The sequence below is a fragment of the Vombatus ursinus genome, unplaced genomic scaffold, assembly GCF_900497805.2.
Source record: "Vombatus ursinus unplaced genomic scaffold, bare-nosed wombat genome assembly UNPS02014812.1, whole genome shotgun sequence".
NCBI classification, from domain to species: Eukaryota; Metazoa; Chordata; class Mammalia; order Diprotodontia; family Vombatidae; genus Vombatus; species Vombatus ursinus.
In genome coordinates this window covers 66,680,591-66,708,141 of record NW_020954590.1, presented here as the reverse complement: position 1 = coordinate 66,708,141, position 27,551 = coordinate 66,680,591, and the positions used below count along the sequence as shown (strand labels likewise).

Sequence of the window (27,551 nt, the reverse complement as noted above, 5' to 3'; positions counted from 1 at the left end):
TCTTAAATCCAGAACTGAAGATATTACTTCTAATGAAGGCAGAATACAATGGGACTATCTCCTCCCTAGTTCTGGAAGCTGTGTCCCTTTTAATGCAACCCAAGGTCTTGTTATTTTATTTGGATAACACATGACTAATACTCATGTTGAGTTTGCCATCTACTAAAACTCCCAGATCCTGATCCAGATCCTTTATTTGCTCTACACTATTACATTTGGTGATCCCATCAGCTCTTGTGAGTTCAATAATCATCTCTATGAAGCAAATGATTCCCAGAACTCTGTATCCAGTCATAGCCTTTCCTAAGCAACCTGATGAACAATGATCATGGGATGATCCAAATGACTGTGGAGAGCTATATGGCAGAGAGCTATATAGATCAGTTGTCACATGTTACCAATGGGGACATGTATGGTAGTAATGTCTTAAACAATATCACCCTTTACATATATGACCAGAAAAGGAGGTGGGCTGGTCACATTGTGAGAACAAGGGTTATTGGTGCCCAAGTGTTGTGCTGGTATCCCCCAAATACTAAAAGACTCAAAAGAGCTTTTAAGCACATTGGGAAGATGCTTTATGAAGGATTTATGACAAACCCAGTATGCATGGTTGGGTTGCAGTCTGCACTAGGAGAGAGAGTCAACACTCAGGTGAGATCATGGATCCATTAAATCATGACACTTTGAGTGAATCTCTTACAGGATTAACTGATTTTATAATTAAAAATTTGAAGAGAATCATTCTCCCCAAAAGGTGAATCTCTTACAAAGAGAACTGTTGACTAAAGGCATAGGTTTAAAATAACCCAACATGCCATGTGAATGTTTTTTTCAATATTTTCCAAAAATTCTTTTTTTCCAAAAGCATTTTCTAAAAGTGTTCTCAAGAAACTGAACCAAATCCATGAAAAACTTTAACATGGCATCATATTAGCTAAGATTTTAGGATATGTTATGTGTGGGTATTTATGTATGATTCCATCTGCCTTATCAGTAATAAAGATAGAGCTGTATTCCAGTCTGATACCTTTTTAATCTTCTGAAGTCAGTGTGCAAGGAATAAAATGTGTAACAGCAGCCTGTGGTCTTGAGACCTGCAGTGGGGCTAAAAATGGTTTGAGAAAAGCACTGTGCTCAAATGCCACGTGCCACATTTCTAAGGACTAAGTCATGTAGGAATTTCATTTGCATTTTTCAGTGTTTAATTTTCATTCTGAACGATCTGTTTGCTCACTGATGCTTTTAATTTATTATGCTTGCTATTTCAGAATACGTCATTCTAAGGAAGAGATGCCTTTAATTTCAGCAAAGAGGGGAAAAAATGAACACGTGGCAGGATATGGAACTAATTTATAAAATTACTAGATGCCAATGGCTCTACATGAATTCTTTTCTTATTCACTGAATCCCAGCATTACTTATAAGGTTCCCTATCCTTTCTTGTCCTTTGGTTTTTCTTTTATTTATCCTCATTTTATTTTTCCAAATTTTCCCTTCCTATACTTCTGTCTTTATATCCTGATCTCTCTTTGTCATCTGGCTTCATCTTCTGTGCTTCCCTTTTCCTCATACTTCTTGTCTCTTCTACTCTTCCATCTCTTGTTTCATAATTATCTTAATTGTATCCACTTATTTTTATACCTACTGGAATTTATTGACCTCTTTTAGAGATAATGTGGTGTCCTGGAAAGGACAGTGGATTTGGAATTAGGAAATTTGGTTTTGAGGCCCAGCCATGTCAACAAGCACCTACTTTGTGTCAGGCGCTGTACCAAGAACTATGGATACAAAGAAAGGTTAAAAAACACTTCCTCCTCTCAAGGAGTTCACAATTTAATGAGAGAGACAAGATGAAAACAACTATGTACAAACAAGATATATATGGTTTATTAGGTAGTTTCTGAGGGAAAACACTGAGATTAGGGAAGATTCAGAAAAGTTTCTTGTAGAAGATGGGACTTTAGCTGAGGTTTGAAGAAAGTCAGGGAAGTCATGAGGCAGGGATGAGGAGAGAGAGTATTCCAGGCATAGGGGACAGCCGGTGAATTTTCCTAGAATGCTCTGATTTGGGAGATGTTGCAAGGAACAGCAAAAAGGGCCAGAGCTTTTGGATTGCAGAGTATGTGGAGGGTTTGTGAGGCACAAGAAGACTGGAAGGCTAGCTATGGAGGACATTTAACACTAAACAGAGTACTTTTTATCTTTGACCTTGGAGGCAATAGGGAGGCACTGGAGTTGATTGAGTAGGAGTGACATGGTCAGGTGTACTTTAGGAAAATCTTTTTTACAGCTGAGGGAAAGAAGGACTAGAGTGGGAAAACCCTTGAACCAGGGAGACCAACCCGCTGGCTATTGTAATAGTCCAGGTTTGAGGTGATGAGGCCCTGGATCAGGATAGTGGTAGTAGTGTCAGAGCAGAGAAGGGGGTGTGTATATATATATATATATATGAGAGATCCTATGAAGGTAAAATTGACAGGACTTGGAAAATGTTTAGATGTGGTGGAAGTGAGAGAGGGAGGAGAGAAGGGTGATGGCTAGGTTATGAGCGTGGATGACTGGGAGGGTGATGGTACCCTCAACAGTAGCAGGGACGTTGGAAAGAGAGGAGAATTTGGTAAGGAGCAGGGAAGATAATGAGTTCAGTTTTGGACATATGGAATTGAAGATGTCTGTGAAATATTCTGTTCGAGGTACATAGTAGACAGTTGGAAATGTTAGCCTGGAAGTTGAGAGAGAGGTTAACACTGGACAAAGAGATCTGAGAATCACCTGGATAGAGATGATAGTTGAACCCATGGAAGCTGATGAGATCACCAAGTGAAATAAAGTGGGAAAAGAGAAGAGGGTCTAGGACGGTCTTGGGGGACACATAAGGTTAGAGGTTGTGACCCAGATGAAGATCCAGGAAGAGTCTGAGGAGTGGATAGACAGGTAGGAGGCGAACCAGGAGAGAACAATGTCATGAAAATTTAGAGAGAAGAGAGTATCAGAGGCTGAAGAGAAGTTAATAAGAATGAGGACTGAGAAAAGGTCACAAGTTTTGGCAATTAAGAGATTTCTAGTAACTTTGAAAAGAGCAGTTTCACAAACTGATGTGGCTGGAAGCCTGTCTGCAGAGTTAGGAAGAGAGTGAGAGGTTTCAGCCTCAATTGCAGTTGGCTTTCTTAAGGAATTTGGCCACTAAAGGAGAAGAGATGTAGGATGATAGTTAGTGGGGATGGATGGATCAAGTTTTGAGGCTGGAGAAAACATGGGTTTCTTTGAAGGCAACAGGGAACCAGCCAGTAGACAGGGAGAGACTGAAGATTAGAAAAGGAGTGAGGGTGATCAAAGGGGTAATAATCTATAGGAAAAGACAGGATACAGTGGGAACATGTGCATGTGTGATCTTGGGTAACTCATTTAACCCGTCTGAGTCTCAGTTTCTCCCTCTGAAGATGGGGAAAATTATATGCCTACCTTAAGAGGGATGAATTAAATAATTAATGTAAAGTACCTCATTGTAGTGTGGAGGTGAACCTTGATTCTCAAAGTCTATATGAGTGGATTGTAACCTGTTTGGAAAAGTTTTCAGTAAGTCAGTCAGCAAGCATTTATTAATCACTTACTATGTGTCAAGTATGGTGCTAAGCAATGAGAATATAGTAGAAAGGCAAAAACAAGCCATGTGATCAAGGAACTCACATTGTAATGAGGGAGACATCATGTTAATAAATAGATACATACAAAATTTATACAGAGATAAAAGATAATCTCAAAGGGGAGGCACTAGTAAACTTACATTTCATTGACAGATTTTGTCTACTGTTTGAAGTTCAGTCTAGTTTAATAGCAAGAGGCCATCACCCAAAGGTTGGCTATTGAAGGAATGGAGTCTTTGGTCATGATGACCTATTTTAACTTTGAAGTACTATATAAATGTGATCTGTGTTTATTCTAAGCCTTACTCACTATTTCCCTCTTCCACCCACTCTGTTTCATTCATTCAATCTCCTTTTTTCTCCCATAACATTTTTTTTCCTCTCTTCCTTTTTCAATTCCACCTTGAGAGGCTAGCTTTAATAATCTAAACTGTATCCTAGGATACTATTTAATGACTGGAAAAATTAACATGCTTTCCAAAGTTACTGGTTTCCATCTAGGGAGTAGCTTTGGAATTTTCATGGCGTAGTATTATTAAATAATTCCAGGATCTTTGGGAAGTGAGAAGTTATAGTAAATTAAGATATTAGCATAATTTACATTAGTGTTACTACTGCTAATGTTGAAATATTTCCTATTATACTGTGTATCTGGCACAGATAGCTTCTTTCTATTTTCCATTTTTTTCAATAGCTCCTATGCCTAAATTCTGAATGTCCTCTTTCATCTGTTGGATCGCTCAAGTTGTAAAAAAAAAAAAAAAAAAAAAAAAAAAAAAAAGGTGCATGTTTTAGGTGGTTGTTTCTGGAACCTCATAAAAGATTCTAAGTGCTGACTAACAGAACATTAATTTTTCATTCCAAGGGCAAGCCTAAATCTCCATTTCATTTTTATAAGAAATGATTTGCTCAATCCTGGACCTTAAAAAAAATAAACACACAAAGAAACTTAGTTTCAGGTTAAATTGTTTAATATTGACAACAGTTTGAGGTTTTTTTGGGCACCAAGTAATGTCTTATTAAACGTATTACAAGAGTGACATTTTATTCCAGTTACAAGCTGATTTAAATGTGAAATATGAAAAAAAGTTACTTTTCCTGGCACTGTGACGATTCAGACATTTTCTTAGTGACTTTTCCAGACCCTAAAATAGTGTTTCCTTTTTAGCCTGGACATCTAGCAGCATTTATTGAGTAAACAGGAGCTTTTTTTGCTATCAAGTCAGACAAGGGAAATATGACCAAATGTGTGTGTAGAGAAAGAACGGTCAATTAGGATATCAGAATCAGAGGGCCTAGGAGGAACCTGGAGAAGGAAATAACTCCGCTGTGATGCTTTACCATGAGCAGTGTAGGCTTCTGTCAACAAAAGATTATTCATTTTGCCTTTAGAGGTGTTTAATGCATAAAATGCTCTTCTGCCTTATCTTTAAGTCTGTTTTACCCTCCAGCTCCCTCCAGCTAACAATGAAGGTTAGCTCAAATGCTATTCTGTTCAAAAAGCCTTTTCTGGTTCCCTTACTTCTTAGTGTCTTCCCCACCCCCATCACTGTATGTTTTGTTTGTTTGCTTCTATTCTGTATTTGATCATCTGTGAACATGTTAAATCCCTTTAGGGCAGGGGCTATCTCACTTTTGTTTTAATATCCTCAGCTCTTAGCATAATCCTGGCATAGGGATTGGACCTGGTAAACATGGACAAACAGAATGTCCTTGATGAGGAAACTCATTCTACCAAAGCTGATTGGCACCTTCTCTGCAACTTATAGCCTTAGAAACCCTAAGTACCTAGGGCACCAAAAATGTAAAGGACGTGCCTATGGTCACACAGCTAGGAGGTGTTGCAGCTAATAGGGGGGAATTGAATCCAGGTCTTCTTAGCTCTAGTACTAGCTCTCTTATCCCCTACATCATGTTGTCTGGCATATTGGTGATTGATGGATGGATTGATTGAAATGTGGGATTTTGACTTAGTCTTCATCCTAGAGTTCTTTGCTCTGTGCGCACATTCTCACATAGACTTAGAAAGCTGGATGAGAACCTTAGATAGCATATGTATATATGTATATGTGTGTGTATATGTGTATAAGTATATGTCTGTGTGGACAGTGTAGTGTAGTTCCAACATTTTACCGATAAGGAAGCTGATATTCAGGAAGTCTAAGTGATTTGCTTAAATTCACATAGGTAATCAACATCAATGTCAGAACTAGACCTGAGGTCACCTAATTTACTTCTGTGTTCTGCTCACTCTACCAGCTGCATCTGGGCCTTGACCAAATGGAAAAAAGTAATTGAAAAGCAAGAGTTTGTCAGGTTACCTGCATTTGCATAAATACAATAAATGCACTTTAAAAGTTATATAATGGAGATATTTTGGCTTTGGAAACTTGGCTTTTATGACTTAGGAAGGCAAAGAAAGATAACAGAACCAGTTCTCATTTGTGCTTTTTAGTTATTCTATCCATCTGAAGTCAGAGCTAATCATTTTAATGATTTTAAAATCACCCTAAATATTTGTAAGCATTTGGGCAGGGTTAATCATACCATTTACCATACCTCTCTGCATATCAGTCATTGCATAGTGAAAAAACAATTGAATTTATTAATAGACAAGTAAATATATTCCCATTTATTTCAGAGCTGATTATTTATCTAGGATTTTCTTTTCTCCTTTCTCACACTAAGGGGATTGACATTTGGACTTTTTAGTGTCCTTTAGCAGGTATATTTTAGCTAGCTCATTAAGGATTTGGACAAAAGAAAAGGAAAAAAAGTTGGACAGAAGGGTATGGAGAAAATAAAGGCAAGCTCAGATCTTTCTAATTATCTTTCCAAAAGCAATAAAAAGTTTGCTGAGCTCAGTAAACTTAGGTCCTAGGCTAGGACTTACTCATTGTGGAATGGAGGTAATTTTAGTTTCTTGAAATCTTCTCCAGCAGACATCCTTGAGTGATGATTTTTTTTTTGGTCAATGGCATTCCGTGAAATGGCCAAAAATATGTTAGTTCTTAACCGTGAATTTCTCCTTTCCACTTCTGCAGGGAGAGGGAACAGAGGGTACTAAGAATCACACACTTGCTAATCGGTTTACAAATATTAAAAGTTGATATTCTCAATTTGTTCACTCCAGGACTAAGGAAGAGAAATCCCATTATGAGAACTAGAGTCATACTGACAGTTAACTCAGTTGCTACAAATGAAACAAAAAGAGAGAAAGAAGTTGTAACTAGATGGAATGAAGGCATCCAGTTTTACTTTGGGAGATGAATAAAAGAGCTGGTTGAATCGCGTGCCCTAAAATAGCTAGAAATATTCATCGATTCAAGAAATTCTATCAATTTAAAGCATCTAGTGTTTAAAGAGCACTGGGGGTTGTAGTCAAGGTCAAGTCAACAAGCATTGATTAAGCATTTATTTATTATCTGGTACCTCTGTACCAGACATTGTGCTGAACACTGGGGACACAAATACAAGCAAGAAGGAAAGACAATCCCTGCCCTCAAGGTGCTTACCTTCTAATGGGGCAAGTCAACATATAAAGTCGAACTGAAAAGCAATGGGGTGAAGGTACATATGTCCTGAAAATGAAGGATGGCCGGTCTGGGACTTCCTCAAAATGGAAGTAACCAGAGGAGCTCACCAATGAAAGGAGGCTTCAAGGGATGGTGGGGAGGGAGAAAACAGTTGAGGAATGATGGCAAAGTCTGGAGAGATATGCAAAATTTAAAGAAAACATGGTCCCTTTCTTTAGGAAACTTACAATCTAGTAGAGGGATAAGACAGAGACACCAATGACAGTAATAAATAGTATTGCATGATGAGTACATTAGAGCAGTATAGAACAAAATTTGGGTTGATGTCTAGAGTGGTAATGAAATCATTTCTGAGAGGAAGAAGCAGGGAAGGCTTCATGGAATATAAATCATTTGAGTTAGGCTTTGATGGCATGAATGAATAAATGAAAAAGCACTTACTATGTGTAAAGTGTTGGAGATACAAATAGAAAAGCAAGACAGCCCCTGCTTTTAAGAAGTTAACTTTCTAATAGAGAGACACAACAGATATAGGAAGGTTCAGTTGCAGGACAGATGGAAAAGTCTGGTGGTCCTTAGGGTGCAGATAGGAATTCAACAGGTGGAGAAGAAGAAAAAGGGCATTCTAGGTATAGAGAACAGTATGATCAAATGAGGGGTTTTTAAGGATGAGGAAGACACGTGTGTGTTTGTAGGCAGCAGGGAAGGAGCCAGTAGATAGGGAGAGATTGTAGGTAACAGAGAGTGGGGTAATGGGTCAATTTGCTGAGGAGACAGGAGAGGATGGGATCAAGGGTTCATGCTCTTGACGAGGAGAAGGACAATGTTTTCATCTGAGAGCGGAATAAAAGAGGACACAGTGAGGTAAGATGACTGAGTGAGAAGACGAGAAGGAAGAGATCTTGGTAAATCAGTGCATTTTTTTTTTCATATAATATGATGCAAGGTTTTTAGCTGAGAGAGTGGGGGGAAGGAGGACTGGGGATCTTTGCGGAAAGACAGGATAGTTTGGAACGGCCACTGTGGAGAGTGGGAAACAAATCAATCGGGAAAGAATAGGTCAAATTACTCCCCCATGGTCATACAACCATTATGGTATCAAAGGTAAGACTTGAACCCAGGTCTTCCTGAGTCCAAGGCCAGTTCTCTGTCCACTATGCCTCTTCTAGAAGCTATCACCCTCTTAATGTATCTCGACATACCATTACCTTCTGGGGCTGCCATATCACACTGCTATTCATATTGACCTCGTAGTCCACTAAGACCTTTAAATCTTTTTCAAACTATCTGACTATTCATTCACCAATAATCTGTTCTATTGAATGTTTTATAATGACATGGATGAAGGCATAGATAACAATTAAATAAAATCTGCAGATGATTCAATGCTAGGAAGGATAGCAAACACGCTGAATAATAGAGTGAATCTAAAAAAGAACTTGTGAGGCTGGAGCATTGGGTTAAATCTAATAAAAGGAAATTCAGAGGGAAAAATGTCAGTTACACTCGAGTTTAAAAAATCAACCTCATCAGAACAAATTGGGGTAAGCATGCTAGTCATGGCTCTGCTTGGTCCATAGTGAGCTCTTAGAAATCTTTACTGATTTTTTTAAATTGAATTCAAAAGGACTCTATACTCACCACCAAACCATACTATTTGACTACAGTTACTACAAGCAGTAGGACTGTGTTCCATCCTGTTGGTTGTACCAATTACTTGGTAAATTCTGTCTAAATACTGAAGATGTTGGAAACTGGTTTTAACCTAAATTATGTAAACTGGTTGCTGAGATACTCCACATTTGGTAGAATTTGAATTCCTTGTATTCAACTCATCAGTAAAATCAACGTTCCTTTTTGGTAAAGTCAATACATCCCTCTCTCTGAGGGGTTTATTTTTATTTAGATAAGTCAATTTAAAACATTGTATGATTACCTGGAAAATAGAATGCCCCTGCAGCCTTGGTTATGCAACTCAACAGCCTAAACTTGACTTTAACCTTGTGCCCATGAGAAGAACCTTCTCTTTTCATAATACTTTTGAAGGGTGGCCTAGTTTTCAGAGTAATTGTATTTTTGTTTCTTACTGTATGTTTCATTTGTAGTATTGCTGCGTTATCCATGATTTATTCCTTAATTGTGATTTTTCAAGCATTGGACAAAATCCTATTACTTACAGACAATACTTAAATGTTAATTATTTACTCTCTTGACTATTTACAGAGCAGTAATGGAAAAACAAAGTGAGTTCTTGACATTTAGCCAAGGCAAATATGAGTCCAGGCAGTTCAGGCACCTTCTTAGCAGTGGAAAGAAAGAATTGACAAAGCTTTTGTAGTCAGAAGTCACTGAACTCTTTCTTCCTCTTCACCTGCCAAGGGTTTTAGTCATGTGGTTCTATTCTGAATTCGATGGCGTTGAACTGGGTTTTTCTGTTATGATTGCAAATATCATATCACCAACTATGCCTCCTCCTTTAGTATATGTTTGAGGACAAACTGCTAGAACTCAGAGGATAATTGTATCAGTCACCAAAATGTGGGCTGTTTGAGCAGTTAATCTAGAATAGTTATCCAAAATCTCCACTATTTAGACAAAATTTATCAAATAATTGGATTGACTAAGTACCTGAGCCCAGATTCAAACTCAGGTCTTCCTGACTCCAGACCCAGAACTCTACCCACTGCACCACCTAAATGCCCCCATTTAGATAAGATTGACATATCAAAAACAATCCTAGTTAAGTGACTTGCTCAGATTCACACAGCTAGTAAATAGTAAAGCCAATAATTTAACCCAGGTCATCTGACTCCAAATCCGGTGCCCCTTCCTCTTTACCAAGATGCCTCCCATGTATGAATTTTTTCCCTCCAGTTTGTTTTTTTTTTTTTTTGGCTAGGCAATGGGGTTAAGTGACTTGCCCAGGGTCACACAGCTAGTAAGGTCACACAGCTAGTTAGTGTCAAGTGTTTGAGGCCGGATTTGAACTCAGGTCCTCCTGACCCCAGGGCCGGGACTCTATCCACTGCACCACCTAGCTGCCCCTTCCCTCTAGTTTGGAGATAAAAAATAAGCTTTTTTTTCATTTCCATAATTTTTGACTGGTGGGCTGTTGTACTTGATAGTGGTAGGTAAAATCCCTTCTCTGAAAACTTGTTAGTAGCTGATACTATGTGAATGATCCTGTTTGCTCAAAGGAAAAGCTCTTCAGTCTTGTTGAAGCTTTCAGAAGAGGGCTTTATGTGTCAGACTTCACGTCTAGTGATCTTAGGTGCCCCTAAGTTCACCCTTATAGGCAGTGGTAACAAGAACAATTTATCCACATAGTTCTTTTGATGTATAATCATGATCTCATTTTAGCAATAAAATGACTGCAGAAAGGATAATAATAATAATTTACACTGGTAAAGCACTTTAAAATCTAAAAGCACTTTTGTCACGTTACAATTAAGTTATTATTCCTGTTTTACAGAGTAGAAAATGGAGATTCAGGGAGGGTAGTCACTTGTCCAAGATCACATAGCCAATATGCCAGAGTCAAGATTGGAACCCAGGTCTCCTGATTCCAAGTCAACCACTGTTTCCATCATAGTATACCATGCTACCTCTTAACAGGAAGGAATACCCAAAGCCTTTTCTATCAAGAGTACTTCCATTTCCAGAACACACCTTGAGATCTAGGAGCATTTTCAGGATATCTCTCTAGGTCTTTAACATAGGAAGATCAGACTTTTCACTAGAAAGATGCCCAAGAATTTTTAAAGCACAGAAGTGGAGGCAGTGGAATGCCCTGATAATCCTCCTATTGGTCCTTCCCCAAGATCCATCTCCTTATAAGCACCAAGTACCATTTGCAAATCCCTATAGCTGTGATTTTCTCTGCATTTGGTCATCCTTTCATTAAGTCCATTAATGAGCATTTATTAATTAAGCCTATCATGCTAAGCACTGGGGATAAAAAGAAAGGCAAAAGACAGTACCTCATTTAGTTATATAGCCTGTAGAAACAAATAACTATATGGAAAAGATGATCATCAATTGAGGACCTTAAAATGGTTTTCAGGGCATCAGTCAAGAGAATTTATGGAGCATCCATGATTTGTTGAAACTATCCTAGACACTCAAGAGAGATAGACTAGAGATAAAAACCATGATTCCAATCCTTTAGGAACATACATTTTAGTAGGAGATATACAATATACACGCTGGTGCTCGTTTTGTTCATGTCAAGAGTGCACACATATTTGAACAATGTGGAATGGAGTGGTCAAAGGAGTAGGTTTAATCTAAAATTTGGGAATGAATGTGATATAAAAAGCAAAGGCATCAATGAAACTGAATTAAAATTCTGCAAGAATTCCAATGAGAGACCCTGAGGCTATGCTTGAGGCTCTGCCCTTCCTTTTCTGGCTGGTGCCAAATATGGGGAAAATGCAGGGAGGGCACAGGTATATGTAGCAGGAGGCTACAGCTGTAAGGGTCACATCATTTTGTTTTGTTACTTTTTCTAGCTGTCACTGCTTCTGGTTGCTTGGAAAATAATGGCTTTATTTTTTCATTTTCCTCCTTTTCTCTTTTGGTTGACTTTTATTTTCTTGTGTTTTTTAAGCTGATTTTCTTCTTTTGCCGTTTTTCCCCTTTGGAAAACTCAAGCATCACTGGAACAAAACAATTTATCCCAAAGGAGAGAAAGAGGAGAAAGTGTCAGTCTGTCTGTCTCTCCTTGGCAGTGGGACGGGAAGTCCTTTGATGATATTTGACCCATGAGCTCCAGGTGGAAACTGAAAAGATTTTTTTTTTTCTAGGAAGACATAGGAGAGAAACTCAACAATGGTAGAAGAGCATATTAGGGAAGAAGTATAGAAAGCTTATCAAGACACCATATATGATAATAATTAATGACTAGGATTTATATAGTGCCTTAGGGTTTGCACTTTACAAACACTATCTCATTTTATTCTTTCAGCAACCTTGGTAGATAGATGTTAAATTATCCCTATTTTACAGATGGGGAAACTGAGGCTAAATGACTTGCCCCAAGTCACACAGCTAATAAGCATTTAAAGCTGGATTTGATCCTTACCTCAAGTCCAGTGCCTTCTCCACCAAGCTACCTAGCTATTCTTAAGAAATTCACAGAATCAAGGGAGGTGCTTAGGGGTTTAAAATCACAGATCCTTAGGTATGGCTCTGCCATCTTGGAATAAGAATTTTACACAGTGCAGAGTTTCTACTCATTGTTTGTGGTCAGTGGATAATTGCTAACTAAAGTGATGCTTCAAAGAAATAACCAACTGTTGCCATTTAATAACTTTTGAATTCTACTGTGAGATGCTTCATGCTTTTCTTTGTTGGCTTTTTGATCTAAAGTCTCAATCTCTTCAGAACTGCAGCAGGAAATTTAGATTTAACCTCAAGAGTCAGTGTTTTGTCTTGTGTCTCCTCTAATCTAATGCAGATGTTAGAATGACTATATTTTACTTGAGATTTTATTGAACTTCTGTCTCAATACCCCCTCTTTTTAATAGAAAACATAGCTTAGCTGCAGTGCTCATTAAACTCAGAAAATCCCGCAAGCGGTAATTTTGAGAATGTATACAAGTAGAAAAGAGAATATTTAGGTTCCCTCTTTGGAGTGCAAGTCTTTCAGCTGCCTCATTATTTTAGGGAGAGTTTTTCCATTTCAGAAAAGGAAAGGGAAAGATGAATAAAGTAAGTATGTTGACAAAGAAATCCATGTCAAAAACTTAGAGCACTCTACTGCCTAAATACAGATTGTGTGAATACCTCCTTTCGGCAACCTGTGGTCGAGCCAGCAGGAGAGGTGGAGGTCCAACTGCTTCTTCTAGTACAATTCATTCCAAGTTCATGATACTTCTGCTTTCCATTTTTTCCTATCCACTAAGTCCTCTGAAATGGTAAAGTTTCATATCAAGCAGATTAAAATAGGTCCTCCTCTACCCTATGTAAATCACTTTATTATTTCAGGAAATCTCTAATTTCCATCACTTCATCTTCATAACACATAGTTGATGGATAGATCAGTTGAACAGGGAATAACTGAATCTCTGTTGCACCTAATGAAGTCCAGTTCCTAAGGGCAAAGTGCTGTCAGGAAGATTTGGAATGAAATGTCAACATAGAACAAAGCAATCTGAGCTTTTTAATCCACTGCAAATTCATTTAATAGGCAAAATGCTGCTATAGCATGCACACACAACTCAGTTGAATTTGAATTTAAATGCTTTTCTGTCATTTGCCAGTGTAGACCCAAAAGAGGGTACAATTATCAGTACATTCTCCAACTTTACAAGGCAAAAACGTTAATCCATTGATTAACGATGCACCTTGTTTCTCATTTGGAAAGATATAAAACATAAATGGGGACATTATTTTTAGAGAAATTTAAAGCAATGTGGTGAAGGGGAAAGAACTGTGGATTTCTATCAAAACATTCAGGTTCAAACTAATTTATTGTTTGATACTGGGTAATTCAGTTAGCCTTTTTGACTCTCAGTTTCTTCATTTATAAAATTAGGGGCTGGAAATAAACAATGGCTAAAGTCCTTTCCACTTGCAGAATTATATGGTATACTTGGTTTCAGATTTTCTTGTTTTCTTCTCTTGATGCTAAAAACTAGCCTAATATCAGTCTTTTTAAGAAAAAAATAATTTTTAAATTTTAATTAAATTTACATTTTTCTGTCCTGATCACAGAATAATGGACTGGTTTCTGAATTGTTGATCCTGTTGAGTGGCTACTTCATTTGGAACTTCTGATCCTCCTATGTAAAATAGGGATAACACTTTCATTACCAATATCACCTGTTTGTAGACGATATTGTGCTAGATTACATCAAACCCCAAATGGCTTGTTCAGTATGATCCCTAATTACTCAAAAGAGCTCAGCCTAACAGTCCATCAAGGTAAAACTAAATGTGTGAAAAATGTTTATTGGCCACTCTGTGATATGCACTTGGAAGGCAAGTCCATCCAATTAGTCCATCAGTACATAGGCAGATGGACAGTGAGTTGAGCCCAGAATTAAATAAGAGGAAGAGAGTGGGCGATTACACTTGGGAAATTATGTAGTTCTTTTAATGCTCCCAAGCTGCTTCCTGGCACAACAGCCTATCTTTTAAATTTTTAAATTTTAAAATTTTTCAAATAAACACAAATGTTCTCTGGGTGATGTTATGTGTCTGTGAATCTTGAAACACGACACACAATCCCTGAACTATCAAAATCAGGGCTGACCCTTAGGTCAGTGGCACAAGAAGGTTGCAGTTTATTTCCAATGATGTTTTATTTTTATTGTGTCCAATTCTCCATGACCCCATTTGGGATTTTCTTGGCAAAGATACCAGAATGTTTGCCATTTCTTTCTCCAGCTCATATTATGGATGAGGAAGTGAGGCAAACAGGGTTAAGTGACTTGCCCAGGGCCCTACAGCTAGTAAGTGTCTGAGGCTGGATTTGAACTCAGGTCTTCCTGACTCAAGGACCAGTGCTGTATTTACTGTGTCACCCCTCCAATGATGACCTACATGCAAGTAATACTTCATTGAGGAGGTATGATCTAAATAGGAGGTTGTGGTATACTAAGAGTGAAGGAGAATAGACAGCCATGGCATGTTAAAAGATCTCAAAGGAGGTCTCTGGCCTTTTGGGTAAAATCCCCTGTGGAGGATATATGAAGGAAAATGAACAAGAACAGCACAGAATGAGAAGCTGTGGATGGGTGAGGATGTAGGGAGATTTCACATGGATGAGATCTCAGATCTATTGAAGTAGACCTACCCCAAAGTTCTGAATTAATATAAATGTCAAAATGTTGGTTATTTTTAGAACAATTTTTCAAATTTTGTCCATCATTTGACAGTCAGCCTGCTGTCAGCTGATACAGTTGTCTGCGTTTGCATGAATTTGGTCATCATTCATAGAGGCAGCTAAATGGCAAGGTTGGATAGAATACTGGACTTGAGTCAGGAAGACCCGAGTTTAAATCCTTCCTCAGATATTTGCTAGTCGTATGGCCCTTGGCAAGTCATAATCTTAGCTTTAGTTTCCTTAATAATGGACCTACCTCACAAGGTTGTTGTGAGGACCAAATGAGCTAACAGTTGTAAAGCACTTTGTAGAAATGCTAGCTCTTTATTATTGTTGTTATTATTATTATTGTTTGGAATCAATTCAGCATTCAAAATCTTCCTCAACTTGAGTGAATGCAAAATCTTGACAGCAATGTATACTTTTGGGGGAAATTTCAACTCTTGACATATGTGTTCATCACAAGGAAAAATGGGTAATTAATTTAAAAAATCATTGCATTCAAACCATTTGTTTCCTGGCACCATTTCCAATGCTGCTTTACTTGAGCCATTCATGAAGCTGGCAATGGAAGTAGGATTGAAGCCCCCTTGAATTTACTTGTCAGATAGCAGAGTGTTTCCATTATTATCATTGCAGTACAGGCTTATTCTCATGGGAGCTTAACAATAAATGACCATTCATAAATCTTCTGTCTGTTTTCCAGCCTGCAGCGTTTTCCTTTCTCTCCCACAGACGTTCTACAACATCTACACGTAAGTGTGCTTTTTAAGTTAAAAGATAGTAGGAGCTCAGATGAAAACAACAGCTTATGTCCCAATTGATATCCTAAACAAATTGAGCGCATTATACATGGAGCTTGGGTGTTCAGCAAATATTAATTGAATTCTGGCCTTTTGTGTAGTGGATTTGGACATTTCATTGAGGTGGATTTGGACATTTATCCATGGATGTTCTTCTGTTGTCAAAATGTTCAATTCTTTGACATGAGAGCCTCTTTTTGAGATTGGGGTGGGTGGATCATTATGAGAGATCATGTGGTGTAAGTGGAAACAGTGTGAAATTTGGAGTTGGAAGTGACCTGAGTTTGAATTCTGCCTCTTTATTAGTCAGACATATGATGATGGACAAGTCATTTAATCTCTGAGTCCCACTTTCCTCATCTGTTAAATAGGGGTGTAGTAATAGCTATAATATCTCTCTTGTAGGATTCTTATGAGAATCTCTGAAGAGAATGTTTGTAATGCACTTTGCAAATCTGAAATTGCTATATTTTCTCACTTATCATTTTTATATTTCTCTTTATAGTTCGTATATAGCTAGATGTCATCAAACTTAGTCCTCATTTTTAGCATGTCCTCACATATATTTGTAAAAATGAATCTGTTAAAAATCACTAATGAATAGTACTGTTTTATCTAGTGATTCAAAATATTCTACTTGTTTCTCCGTGTTAACATGGTACAAACTTAACAGCTTATTTTGTGTGTGTGTGTGGTTGTTTTCTATGCCTTTATTTTTGTTGTTGAATCCTCATATTTCAGTACACATGGAGTGGTTTAAAATTCTGACAAAATAGAAATTATCCTAGATGTTTGATAGGTGCATCTCATGAAACTGCAGACAGGCTTCATATTCTCAAGAAATACTCGCTCTGAGGAATTGAGAAATATGAAGGATGTCTTGAAGCTCTTTTTTTTCAACATTTTCAACATTTTTTTCAGCAAACATATCAACAAACATTTAAATTGGATACTGTTCTTTTTTCAGCATAGGCACCTTCAGAAGTTAGACACTTATTTCCAGGAATGTGGCCATTGTTTTAAAAATTTGTGGAATTGCCTTTAGAGTTCTTTGAAATTTGTGGATTTGAGCTTTAAAAGCAATACAAAAGTTTAGAAAGGTTATTTTGTTTCAGTCACATCTGACTCTTTGTGACTCCATTTGGGGTTTTCTTGGCAGAGATACTGGAGTGGTCTGCCATTTCCTTCTCCAGCTTATTTTACAGATGAGGAAACTAAGGCAAATAGGGTTAAGTGACTTGCTCAGGGTCACACCGCTAGGAAGTGTCTGAGACCGGATTTGAATTCAGGTCTTCCTGACTCTAGGTTGGCCACTCTATTTACTGCACCACTTAACTTCCCTGATACAAAAATTACTCAGATAAATAAGATGGATAATCTCAAGCTCAGTAATACTGTTTTGGGTAAAATATGAGTTGTGATTTTAAAATAAGAAAGCTAATATGTATCAGCACGTGTGTTTTTGTGGGGAGGTGTAAACCGATGGGCGAACTGAAGAGGTAGCACCAAGTTTGAGGAGTAGCAAGAAGGAGGATAGTTTAGCTCAGGGGTGGGGAACCTGTGGCCCTGAGGTCACCTGTGGCCCTCTAGTTTCTCAAGTAAGTCCCTTTGACTAAATCTAAACTTCACAAAACAAATCCCCTTAATAAAAGGATTTGTTCTGTGAAGTTTGGATTCAGCAAGGGGCTGTCACATGGTCACATGGGGCCACAAGGCCAAAGGTTCGCCACCCCTGGCCTAGCTCCCCATCAGAATTTCTCCACAAAGATCTAGAAAATGCACAAGAATGAGTCCTGTTTTGGAATTCCAAGGAAAAAAAAATCAGAGTGGGTCATCTTTCTAGCTTAGACTGGCATAGCAGAGACAGACAGATCTATGGACACTGGAGATAGTTTAGCCAGGAGAATGTTTCACAGAACATTCGTGTGCAGCTATTAAAAGAAGCCCTAAAATGTGGACCACTGCAGGGAGAGTTCTCAGAGCCACGCAAAGGGGCCCAACCTTGTGCAGGATGAAAGAATAGGTACCAGCTGGTAGTTCTGTTGCTCATTCTGGGTCATTTCTGTTGCTCAGTTCTGGGTCACATATCCAGGATAAACTGAGGAGGGTACCTGTGCCTGGGGCTGGCATTATAGTAAGTAGAAGTCCCAGGCCTTAGGCTGGGTACTGAGTAAAGATCAAGTTCAGACCCAAGCAGCTGTTGTGTTATTCTGCCCCCAAAAGCAAAGCAAGGTCTCAGTTTTATCCCCCCCAGCCAAATCTGAAACCTGGAGGGGAATAACCAGGGCAGGAATCTCAGACCAAAAAAGAGCATGCAATTAGGTCACTCTGAACCATCAGAACTTTCTAGATGGCTCATGGTAGTTAGGACCTGCAGCAGGCTACAAGTAAATACTCAGTAGACAATTTATTAAGTGCCTACTATGTGCCACACACAGTGCTAAATGCTGGAGATACAAGGAAAGGCAAAACACAGTCTCTGCATTTGAAGAGCTCATAGTTCACTAGAATGGCACCAGAGGCAGGAACACAGGTATGTTGCTCAGACCTCAACCCAGAGTAGGGATTTGTAGGACTCAGATGAGGAGGGCTGTGATCAGATTTTGCCCTCAATCAGACTACTTTGGGAGCAATGAAAGCTTGTAAGCCCTCAGCCTGAGCTATCTCTGAGATACTGGAATAACACAACATTCGTATCCTCAGAAAAGCCACAAGAGGACCCAAGATGTCAAAAGCTAAATCCAGAGATCCCCTCCAAAAGTTCACAGAGCCTGGTCCTAACAAAAAGTTTGAAGTCAGAAAACAGCCTGGAAGAATGAGCATACAATAAAGAATGTAGAAAAAAAAACCTTTTGACAAGATACTGTATCCATTCTTTTTAAAAACACTAGAAAACATAGGAATAAATGAATCTTTCCTTAATATAACATAAATCTGGGTCTCCCATTGCATCCTGCGCTATCTCCAGTCATCCTGATCGATATCTGGTCACTGGACCCACATGGCTCTGGAGGAGAAAGTGAGGCTGGTGACTTTGCCCAGACCTCCCTTCCTTAAATCAAACTCAACTGCAAGTCATGTCATCTCCCTGATGTCATGGTCCTCTTCAAGAAGGAAGGACAAACCACAACCACAACATAAATCTATCTAAAACCAAGATCAAGCATTATCTATAATAATGGGGATAAATAAGAGGCTTTTCCAATAAAATCAGAAATAAAGCAAGGATGCCCATTATCACCAGAATAGTGCTAGAAATGCTAGCTGTAGCAATGAGACAAGAAAGACAAATTGAAGGAATAAGCATAGGCAAATAGACAAAATTACCACTTTTTTTTTTTTGCAGATGATACAATGGTTTAGAGAACCCAAGAGAATCAACTAAAAAACTAATTGAAACAGTTAACCATTTCAGCAGACTTGCAGGATATAAAATAAAACAATGTAAATCACCAGCATTTCTGCATATTACTAACAAAAGCCAACAGGAAGAGATAGAAAGAGAAATTCCTTTATAATAACTACAGAAAGTATAAAATATTTGGAAGTCTACCTGCCTAGACACATAGTGTCTAGAGTATATGAATACTCTATAAACACTCTTTGAACAAATAAAGACAGATTAAAATAATTGGAGAACTTTTAATTGCTTATGGTAGGCTGAACAAATATAATAAAAATTATAATTCTACTTAAATTAATTTAATTATTCAGTGCCATAACAATCAAATTACCAGAGGATTAGAGTAAAAAAAATGATAACATAATTCACCTGGAATAACAAAAGGTCAAGAATCTCAGGGGAAATAATGAAAAAAAGTAAGAAGGAAGGGGGCCCAGCACTACCAGATCTCAAACTATGCTACAAAGCAGTAAATTGAACAAGTTGTGGTCTATGATTATTACGGAATACTACTGTGCTATAAGAAATGATGAGCTTGGGGCAGTTAGGTGGCGCACTAAGAGCACTGGCCCTGAAGTCAGGAGGACCTGAATTCAAATCCGGCCTCAGACCAAACACTTGACACATATTAGCTGTGTGACCTTGGGCAAGTCACTTAACCCTGATTGCCTCACTTAAAAAAAAAAATGATGAGCTCAATGATCTTAGAAAAACATGGAAAGACTTGTATGAAATAACAAAGACTGAAATGAGCAAAACCAAGAAAATATTGTATACAATAATAGCAATATTGTTTTAAGAATGAGTGAATAAATCATTTTAACTATTAGAAGTACCCAAATTAACTATAAAGGATAAATGAAGAAAGATGCTATCTGCATCCAGAGAAAGAACTGATAAATAGAAGTATGTATGGAATAATTATATATATGTGTATATATGTTTGTATACATGTATGTGTATGTATATATGCATGTATGTATGTATATGTGTGTATATATTATATACATGTATATGTATATACATACACAACTATTCATGTCTAATGGTAGCCATGGAGGGGGGAGGAAAAAAAAGAGAAAAAGAAAAACATTATGTATACATTTTATATATATACATATATAAAAATTTATTATATATGTATAAATAGAATAGCAAGTTTTACGTGATAGATTTTCAGTTTCATGTGCAATCATTTTTTTATTATACTATGCTATGAAAATGCCTGTTTTATCCCATAAATTAAAAATAAAATAATTAAGAATGAAAAAAAAGAATTTGGTACTGGTTAAAAAATAAAAAGTTGATCAGTGAAGCAGATTAGGTACACAATAGAGAAGGAAGGAAGAACAATTTGACAAATCCAAAGATCTCAGCTACTAGTATAAGAACCCACACTATTTGACCAAAAATTGTTGGAAAACTAGAAAGCTAGAATACCAGAAACAAGGTATAGACTAACATCTCACATTGTATACCAAGATAAGCTCAAAATGGGTACATGACGCAGACATAAAGGTTTGACATCACGCAGTTAGTTAATTAGTAACACTTTGGGGAAGTTGGCTTCTCTGGGCCTCAGTTTCCTCATTTGTAAAACAGGGCATTGAACTAAATATGGTCTTTTGTAGCTCAAAGTTCTGTGCTTATATATTTTTCTATGTTATTCTATTCTAATTACTTACATTTGACAATCCATATGTGACAATCACAAAACTTCCCTATTAAACAGAATATTAGATTAACCTCATTTTTCAGATGAGGTTCAAAGAGTCTAAATGCCTTGTGAAGGGTCACGAGCTCATCAGTAACGGAGCCCAGAACTCAGGTCTCCTCACGCTCAGTCTGATTTTCTAACTCTAGACCTGTGCTCTAATATTAAAACTGGCGTTTTTATTTTTCTGTGTTGTAGGGCATACCAGAGGAAGACGTTGAAGCAAGATTCTTTGTATGAAGCCTTGCTGCCTTTAGTGTCTCCTGCCCTCCTGTTTTCCCTCCTGACTGTTTGGGTGGCTTTATCTCCATGTAATATATTAATCAAGCAGCCCAGATTATTTTTATTTATGGTTGGCGTTGCCTTCTCCAGTGTTGCCGTAAGTATCCAAAAGATTCACACTTGCGTAGTTGGGTGAAAAAACGTTCATCCAAAATGACCTTCACAATTCTTTAAGCAATCTTGCTTTTGTCTAAATGGGGCACTGTGTGCCTTAGGCATTGGATAGCTATAATCGTTTTGAAATGGCATTAGTTTCAGGTCCTGCCTGGAGACAAAGGGATGGCTTAGGTTTAGGCCTTCTGAATTTTCTTCTCAACCTTAGTGATTTTGCTTAAGTAGTAAAATAGTAATAATAATAATGATAACTAACATTTGTAGAGCACTTACTATGTAGTAGACACTGTGCTAAGCACTTTGTAATTATCATCTCATTTAATGGTGCTATTATCATTTCCATTTTACAAATGAGGAAATTAAGGCAAACAGGTTAAATGACTTGCTTAGGGTCACACAGCTAGTAAGTGTCTGATGTTGGATTGACCTCAGGTTGTCCTGAGCATACTAGCTGTGTGATCCTGGGCAAGTTACTTAACCCTGTTTGCCTCAGTTTTCTCATCTGTAAAATTATCTGTAGAGGGAAATGGCAAACCACTCCAGCATCTTTGCCAAGAAAACCCCAAATGGGGTCACGAAGAATCAGACATGGCTGAAAAACAACTGAACAACAACCACAAATTCCCGACTCCAGGCTTGGCTCTCTATCCACTGCACCACTTTGCTGCCCAAAAAGTAGACTGGTGTCTCTAGAGATGATTCTTAGGCCTCAGGGGCCCAGATGCTGAAGCTAAATCAAATGACTCATTTTGGGGCATGTTGACATGACTTGGTGTAGAGGGTTTGGTCGGACAGCCTCTGAATTTGGTGACGCCGACATATTGGTTTATTACTTTAAAATGGTTGTCAGTCAACAAGCATTTATTAAGTGCTTACTATGTTCCAAGTACTAGGAATACCAAAAAAAAAAAAAAAAAAGCAAGAAACGATCCCTGCTTTCAGGAAGGGATTGGAATTGGAAGAGACAATAGACGTAAATATGTAATACAAAATACGTGAATCATGATATACTTACAACAGATGTACAGTGTAAATGGAAGGTAACCTCAGGGAAGGCATTAGTAGCAGGGGAGACTGGGAAATGCCTCCTGTAGAAGGTGGGATTTGAGTTGAGTCTTGAAGAAGGGCAGGAAAGCTAGGAGGTAGAAGTGAAAAAGGAGAGCATTCTAAGTAAGGGGCACAGCTAATGCAAAGGCATGGCATCGGTAGATGGAGTGGCGTATGTGAGGAACAGCAAGCTGGCCAGTATTGCTGTTTAAAGAGTATGTGGAGAGGAGTCAAGTGTAAGCAAAACGGCATGCTTTCCTGGAATTTTCTTTTGCCTGTTTGACACAAGGGGCAAGGGCATCCTCATTGGGGAAAGTAATCTAGAAGTTTTCATTTAATAGATGATTTTCTTTTTGGATTTTGATTTAATCAGTTACTACCGATGTAGATCAGCTCTGCAGTTTATCATTGCGGAGAAAAGAAAATATACTTTGACTTACGTGATCCCATTTGGGGTTCTCTTGGCAAAGATGCTGGAGTGGTTTGCCATTTCCCTCTACAGATAATTTTACAGATGAGAAAACTGAGGCAAACAGGGTTAAGTAACTTGCCCAGGATCACACAGTACTTACATGAAAAGGAACTGTGACACTATTGGGGGAAACATATTGATCTAGCATTTTTTTCCATAAGAAGGAATGTTTGCAGTTATGAATTTCCTGATGTAGAATTAAATGGAAGTCACACAGTGCAGCAAAGGACAAGGTCTTTGGTTTTCTAATACCCCAACCCCTAGATTTTTTGGAATTTATAGATACTCAGTGTTTGGGCTATGGCCTGTCAAACTCCCAACAGATCCTAGGGTATACCTAGAGAAATAGGAATATTGGTTACTCTACTTCTTTCTACCCTCTCCAATGAAAACTATTGTTGAATGAGTGAAATTGTAAATCTTTTAGAAGGAACCAGGAGATATTGTAGTAATGGAAAAATTGGATAAAAAGGTAGGGAACTTTGGTCTCTTATAACTTTTAACTCCTAAAGTTAGAGATTTATTAACACCTCACTCCCTAATATGAATTTTAATATGCAGTCAACCCTCAGCTTTCACGAGGGTAATGTTCCTAGAAAACGTGCATGGAAGTAAAAAATGCAAATGTTGATACATTAAACCTATGGGAAATACGGGGTTAGATTCCCGGGACCACCCAAAACTATAATCTTTCACTAGAGAATGCTGAAAATATACTTTTCTTCATATACTTCTTTATAACAAAACATTAGTTCTGATATTATGCACTTTTCCTAACACAGTAACCATGAAATAACCCATAAAAAGTATACAAAAGAAAATGAAAATTGGTAACATGCAAAGCATTTTTTCCTGCTAGTCATTCCCTAGATTTCTGTGACCTTTTATGCTAACACCTCAATAAAAACAAAACAAAACACTGATTATGGACAATATTCACGTTTCATAACACATGAAATCTACAGTACCACAAATACTGTATAGTAAATAAAATTCTTAAAACTAGAACATTGTTAACCTGAATCGTACCTTCCCCTATGTCAGATGGCAATGTGAGGGTGTTATACTGTATACTATACTGCTGTAAAACTTTCTACCTTGGCCACCCTCTGAAAACCAAGGGAGAGGTTGCAGGGACTTCACTCCCTGCTGTCAGAAGACGCCCAGACTAGTGAGGTCTCAACATCACCTTTGATACTCAATCCTTCACACCTGGTGGTTGGCGATAAAGATGGTGAAGGATGCACCAGCTTAAAATAATCCATCAGTGATGTCTGCTTCATGGCCTGTTTGGGATCGTTAAGGGTCTTGGAGTATGGCAGCATAGTGGAGATGAGGCGACATTTAACCTTGAGGCTGAGATCTATGATCTGCATGCCTCTATGCCTCTATGCCTCTAGCCAGTTGGTCTATTTGGCTGGCGGCAGGTACAGACATATCAGCACAAAGTTTATCTAACACTTCTATTTTCTCTAAGCTGCATCACTGACTTTGCATGCTTGGGCTTACAGCCCAAAACACTTGCACTACATTCTGGAGGCATAATTGCAACATGAAAGTTAAGTTTTAAAGGCAATGAAAATATGCAACTAATACATGGGGAGCTCTTTACATTGACAGGGTGAACAAGACCATTGAAGTGACTAGTAGGATACCATCCACCCCACAAATTTGCCCCTTGCACCTCTCATCTTTTTCTGCTATGAATGTGCACATTTATCAACATGAAAGTGAAATGAAGTTACTAGTAAAATCAGGCAAATGCTTGAAGTCGCAAGGGTGAATGTTAAACATTGACTGTATACATATACTGAGCTTATACTGAGCTTAATGTACATGCATCATTAGGACTGATTTAGACCTGAAAAAAGCATCATCTAGTCCAAACTCCTTACTTTACATACGAGGAAGAAACTGAGACCCAAAGAGGCTAACCACCTGGCCAAAACTACATAGATTTTAAGTAGCAGAGAGGGGATTCAAATCCTGGTTATCTAATTCTAAATCCTGTAACTATAGGCAGCTAGGTGGTGCAGAGAATTGAGCACCAGAGTTGGAGTCAGGAAGACCTGAGTTCAAATACAGATACTTTAGATACTTGCTAGCTGTGTGACCCTGAGCAAGTCTTTCTGCCTCAGTTTCCTCATCTGAAATGTGGAGATAATACTAATACCTACCTCTCGTGATTGTTGAGAGAATAAAATGAAATAATATTTGTAAAATGCTATATAAATGCTAGCTCTTATTATTGCCATTTCATCATTTTTTATGGTGTTAGGGACAAAAGTTTCTATTTGTGAAACTAGGCAAACATTTTGAAAATAAGTTGATAAGGCCAGGGCATCCTTATTGGAGAAAGTAATCTAGGAGTTTTCACTTAATAAATTACCATCTGTTTGTTTTCATTTCTTTTTAAAATACGCTATGGAGCCCATTGTTCTCAAATTGTCTATTTCCTAACTCTTCAGTTTCTGACCTGGGTATCACTATTCTCCCTGCCTCCTAGGACCAGGGGGTAAATAATATTTGCCTGCTCTCATGTTTGAGTTAAATGGATTAAAATATGGTAGCTGAAATCACATTTCCAAATTAGAAGAAGTCACATTTTCTTTTAATTTTCTGGTTCTGGCTGGTTGTTCCTATTTATATTTCCTGTGGAGGCTGAGGATATGTTGTCATGGCAATTTTTTTCTCCTTGAAATTCTTACACTCTTGGAGTTTCATTATTTTTACCCAGTAGCAAGTAATGGCACATGTGTTGCTTTAGCATGAATATTTTCTTTTCATAGTTTGAGAATTATAGATAAGTTAAAATTTACCTTAGATCACACATTTTTTTCTTGACATCTCAAAGGAAAAAAACACACAAAACTTTGGACCTCCTGTTATGGTTAGCAGTAGCTGAGATGTTCTTAATTCCTTGTAACCACAATCATCACCCCCTCCACAGACTCCATTTTTTTATGCTGTTAAATATGCTCAGATCTCCCTTTTTTTTATAAAGTCCATTTTCATGATTCTTATGCACTTTTTTCTAACTATTATTTTCAAGTCTCTTAATTGCTTCCTGCTTCAGTTTCCTCAACTGTAAAATGGGGATATTAATAGCACCTGCCTCACAGGGTCGTTGTGAGGATCAAATGTACTATTTGTAAAGTGCTTAGCATAATGCGTGGCACATATTAATTGCTTAATAAATTCCCCTTCTCCTTCTCCTTCCCCTTCCCAGAATCAAACATAGTTATCAAACATAGTTATGGAATATCTGAGTTGGAAGGGACGCTGGGGGTCACCTTATGGAACCTGTATGTGAACAAGAATCCTTTCTAACTGTATCCAGAACCTTGAAGACCTCTAGTGAGGGGAAACTTATTACCACTTGGGGAAGTCCTTTCCGTTTTTGTAAAACTCTATTTTTAGAAATATTTCCTTTAAGTAAAGTCTAATCTGTATCTCTGCAACTCATATCTATCCTTCCTAGTTATGCCCGGTATATTGAACAAAACAAGGCTTATCTTTCTTCCAGGTGATAGTTCTTCCAATACTTGGAGTATCTAACATGTTCCCCCCTTAGACTTCTCTTTCCCATACTAATCTATACCATTTCCTTCAACTCATCCTTCTGTGGTATGATTTTGAGACCCTTCAACTTTCTGTATTCCCTCTCCTCCAGGATGTTCTTCATTTTACCAATATATTCTCTAGACTGTGACACTCAGAACTCAACACAGTACTTCAGCTGTCACAAGGAAAGAGCACAATAGTATTATCACCTCCATTTTACTAGACATTCTTCCAAACTTAGCTTGATTTAGGTTAGGATTAATTTTGGGGGGGAGGAGATAATTGGGGTTAAGTGATTTGCCCAGGATCACAGAGCTAGTAAGTGTCGAGTGTCTGGTCTGAGACCGGATTTGAACTCAGGTCCTCCTGACTTGAGGGCCAGTGAGATTAAGATTAATTTAAAGATTGCATTAGTTTTTTTTGGCTGCCATGTCATACAACTGACTCATAATGAACTTGTGTGCCACTACAGTCTCCAGATCTTTTTTTCAGTTCAACTAATATGTAACCAGACTTCCCTATCTTTTATTTGTGAGGTTGATTTTTAAAATTCAGATATAAGAAATTATATTTATCTCTATTAACCCATGCCCTTCTTGACTTCCTACAGTTTGACTCCTAGATTCACCATTCAACTAAAAATGTTGTTATAAAAGTCACCAATAACTTTTTTTTTTTGGCCAAAGTAATGGACTTTTCTCAGCATTTCCAAAATTTACCTTCCAAAGTAGGTGACTAGGAAACACATTAGATGATACTTATCTAATTTTTTAAAAAAAGTTAATTTCTGTACTACAAAAAACTACATTGTCACCTATTTTTCTTCACTGCTATGTCTTCACTAAGTTGTAATTATTCCTGCTTACAGTACCCAGTTAGTACCCAGTTATCTTGTACTGATGGTGGGCAGGGTTGGCATGGATAAAACAAATTCATGGACAACTACCAAACTTCATAAGAATTACTGGCTTCAATTTCATTATTCTCCTTAATCTTTTATTATTTGCTATTGCAAATCAATAGCAAAACAGGTTGTTAAAAGTCAGGTAACTGGAGAGGAGAAAAAGCAAAGGACTTGAATAATCGATGTGGTTATTCCTCCCTTGAATGATCAATAATTGATTGTTTACGTGCTCCA

General features: G+C 37.8%; 1 protein-coding gene across 1 annotated transcript in view; it reads left to right on the top strand.

Annotated features, from left to right (window-relative positions):
* Nucleotides 1–27,551, top strand: part of LOC114054114 (ethanolaminephosphotransferase 1-like) — a 151,694-nt gene that overhangs the window by 117,485 nt on the left and 6,658 nt on the right. Inside the window, exons 7-8 of the mRNA XM_027877241.1 lie at nucleotides 15,721–15,769; nucleotides 21,133–21,313. Of these exons, the coding sequence (XP_027733042.1) occupies nucleotides 15,721–15,769; nucleotides 21,133–21,313 (230 nt within the window). The remainder of the gene's footprint in view (nucleotides 1–15,720; nucleotides 15,770–21,132; nucleotides 21,314–27,551) is intronic.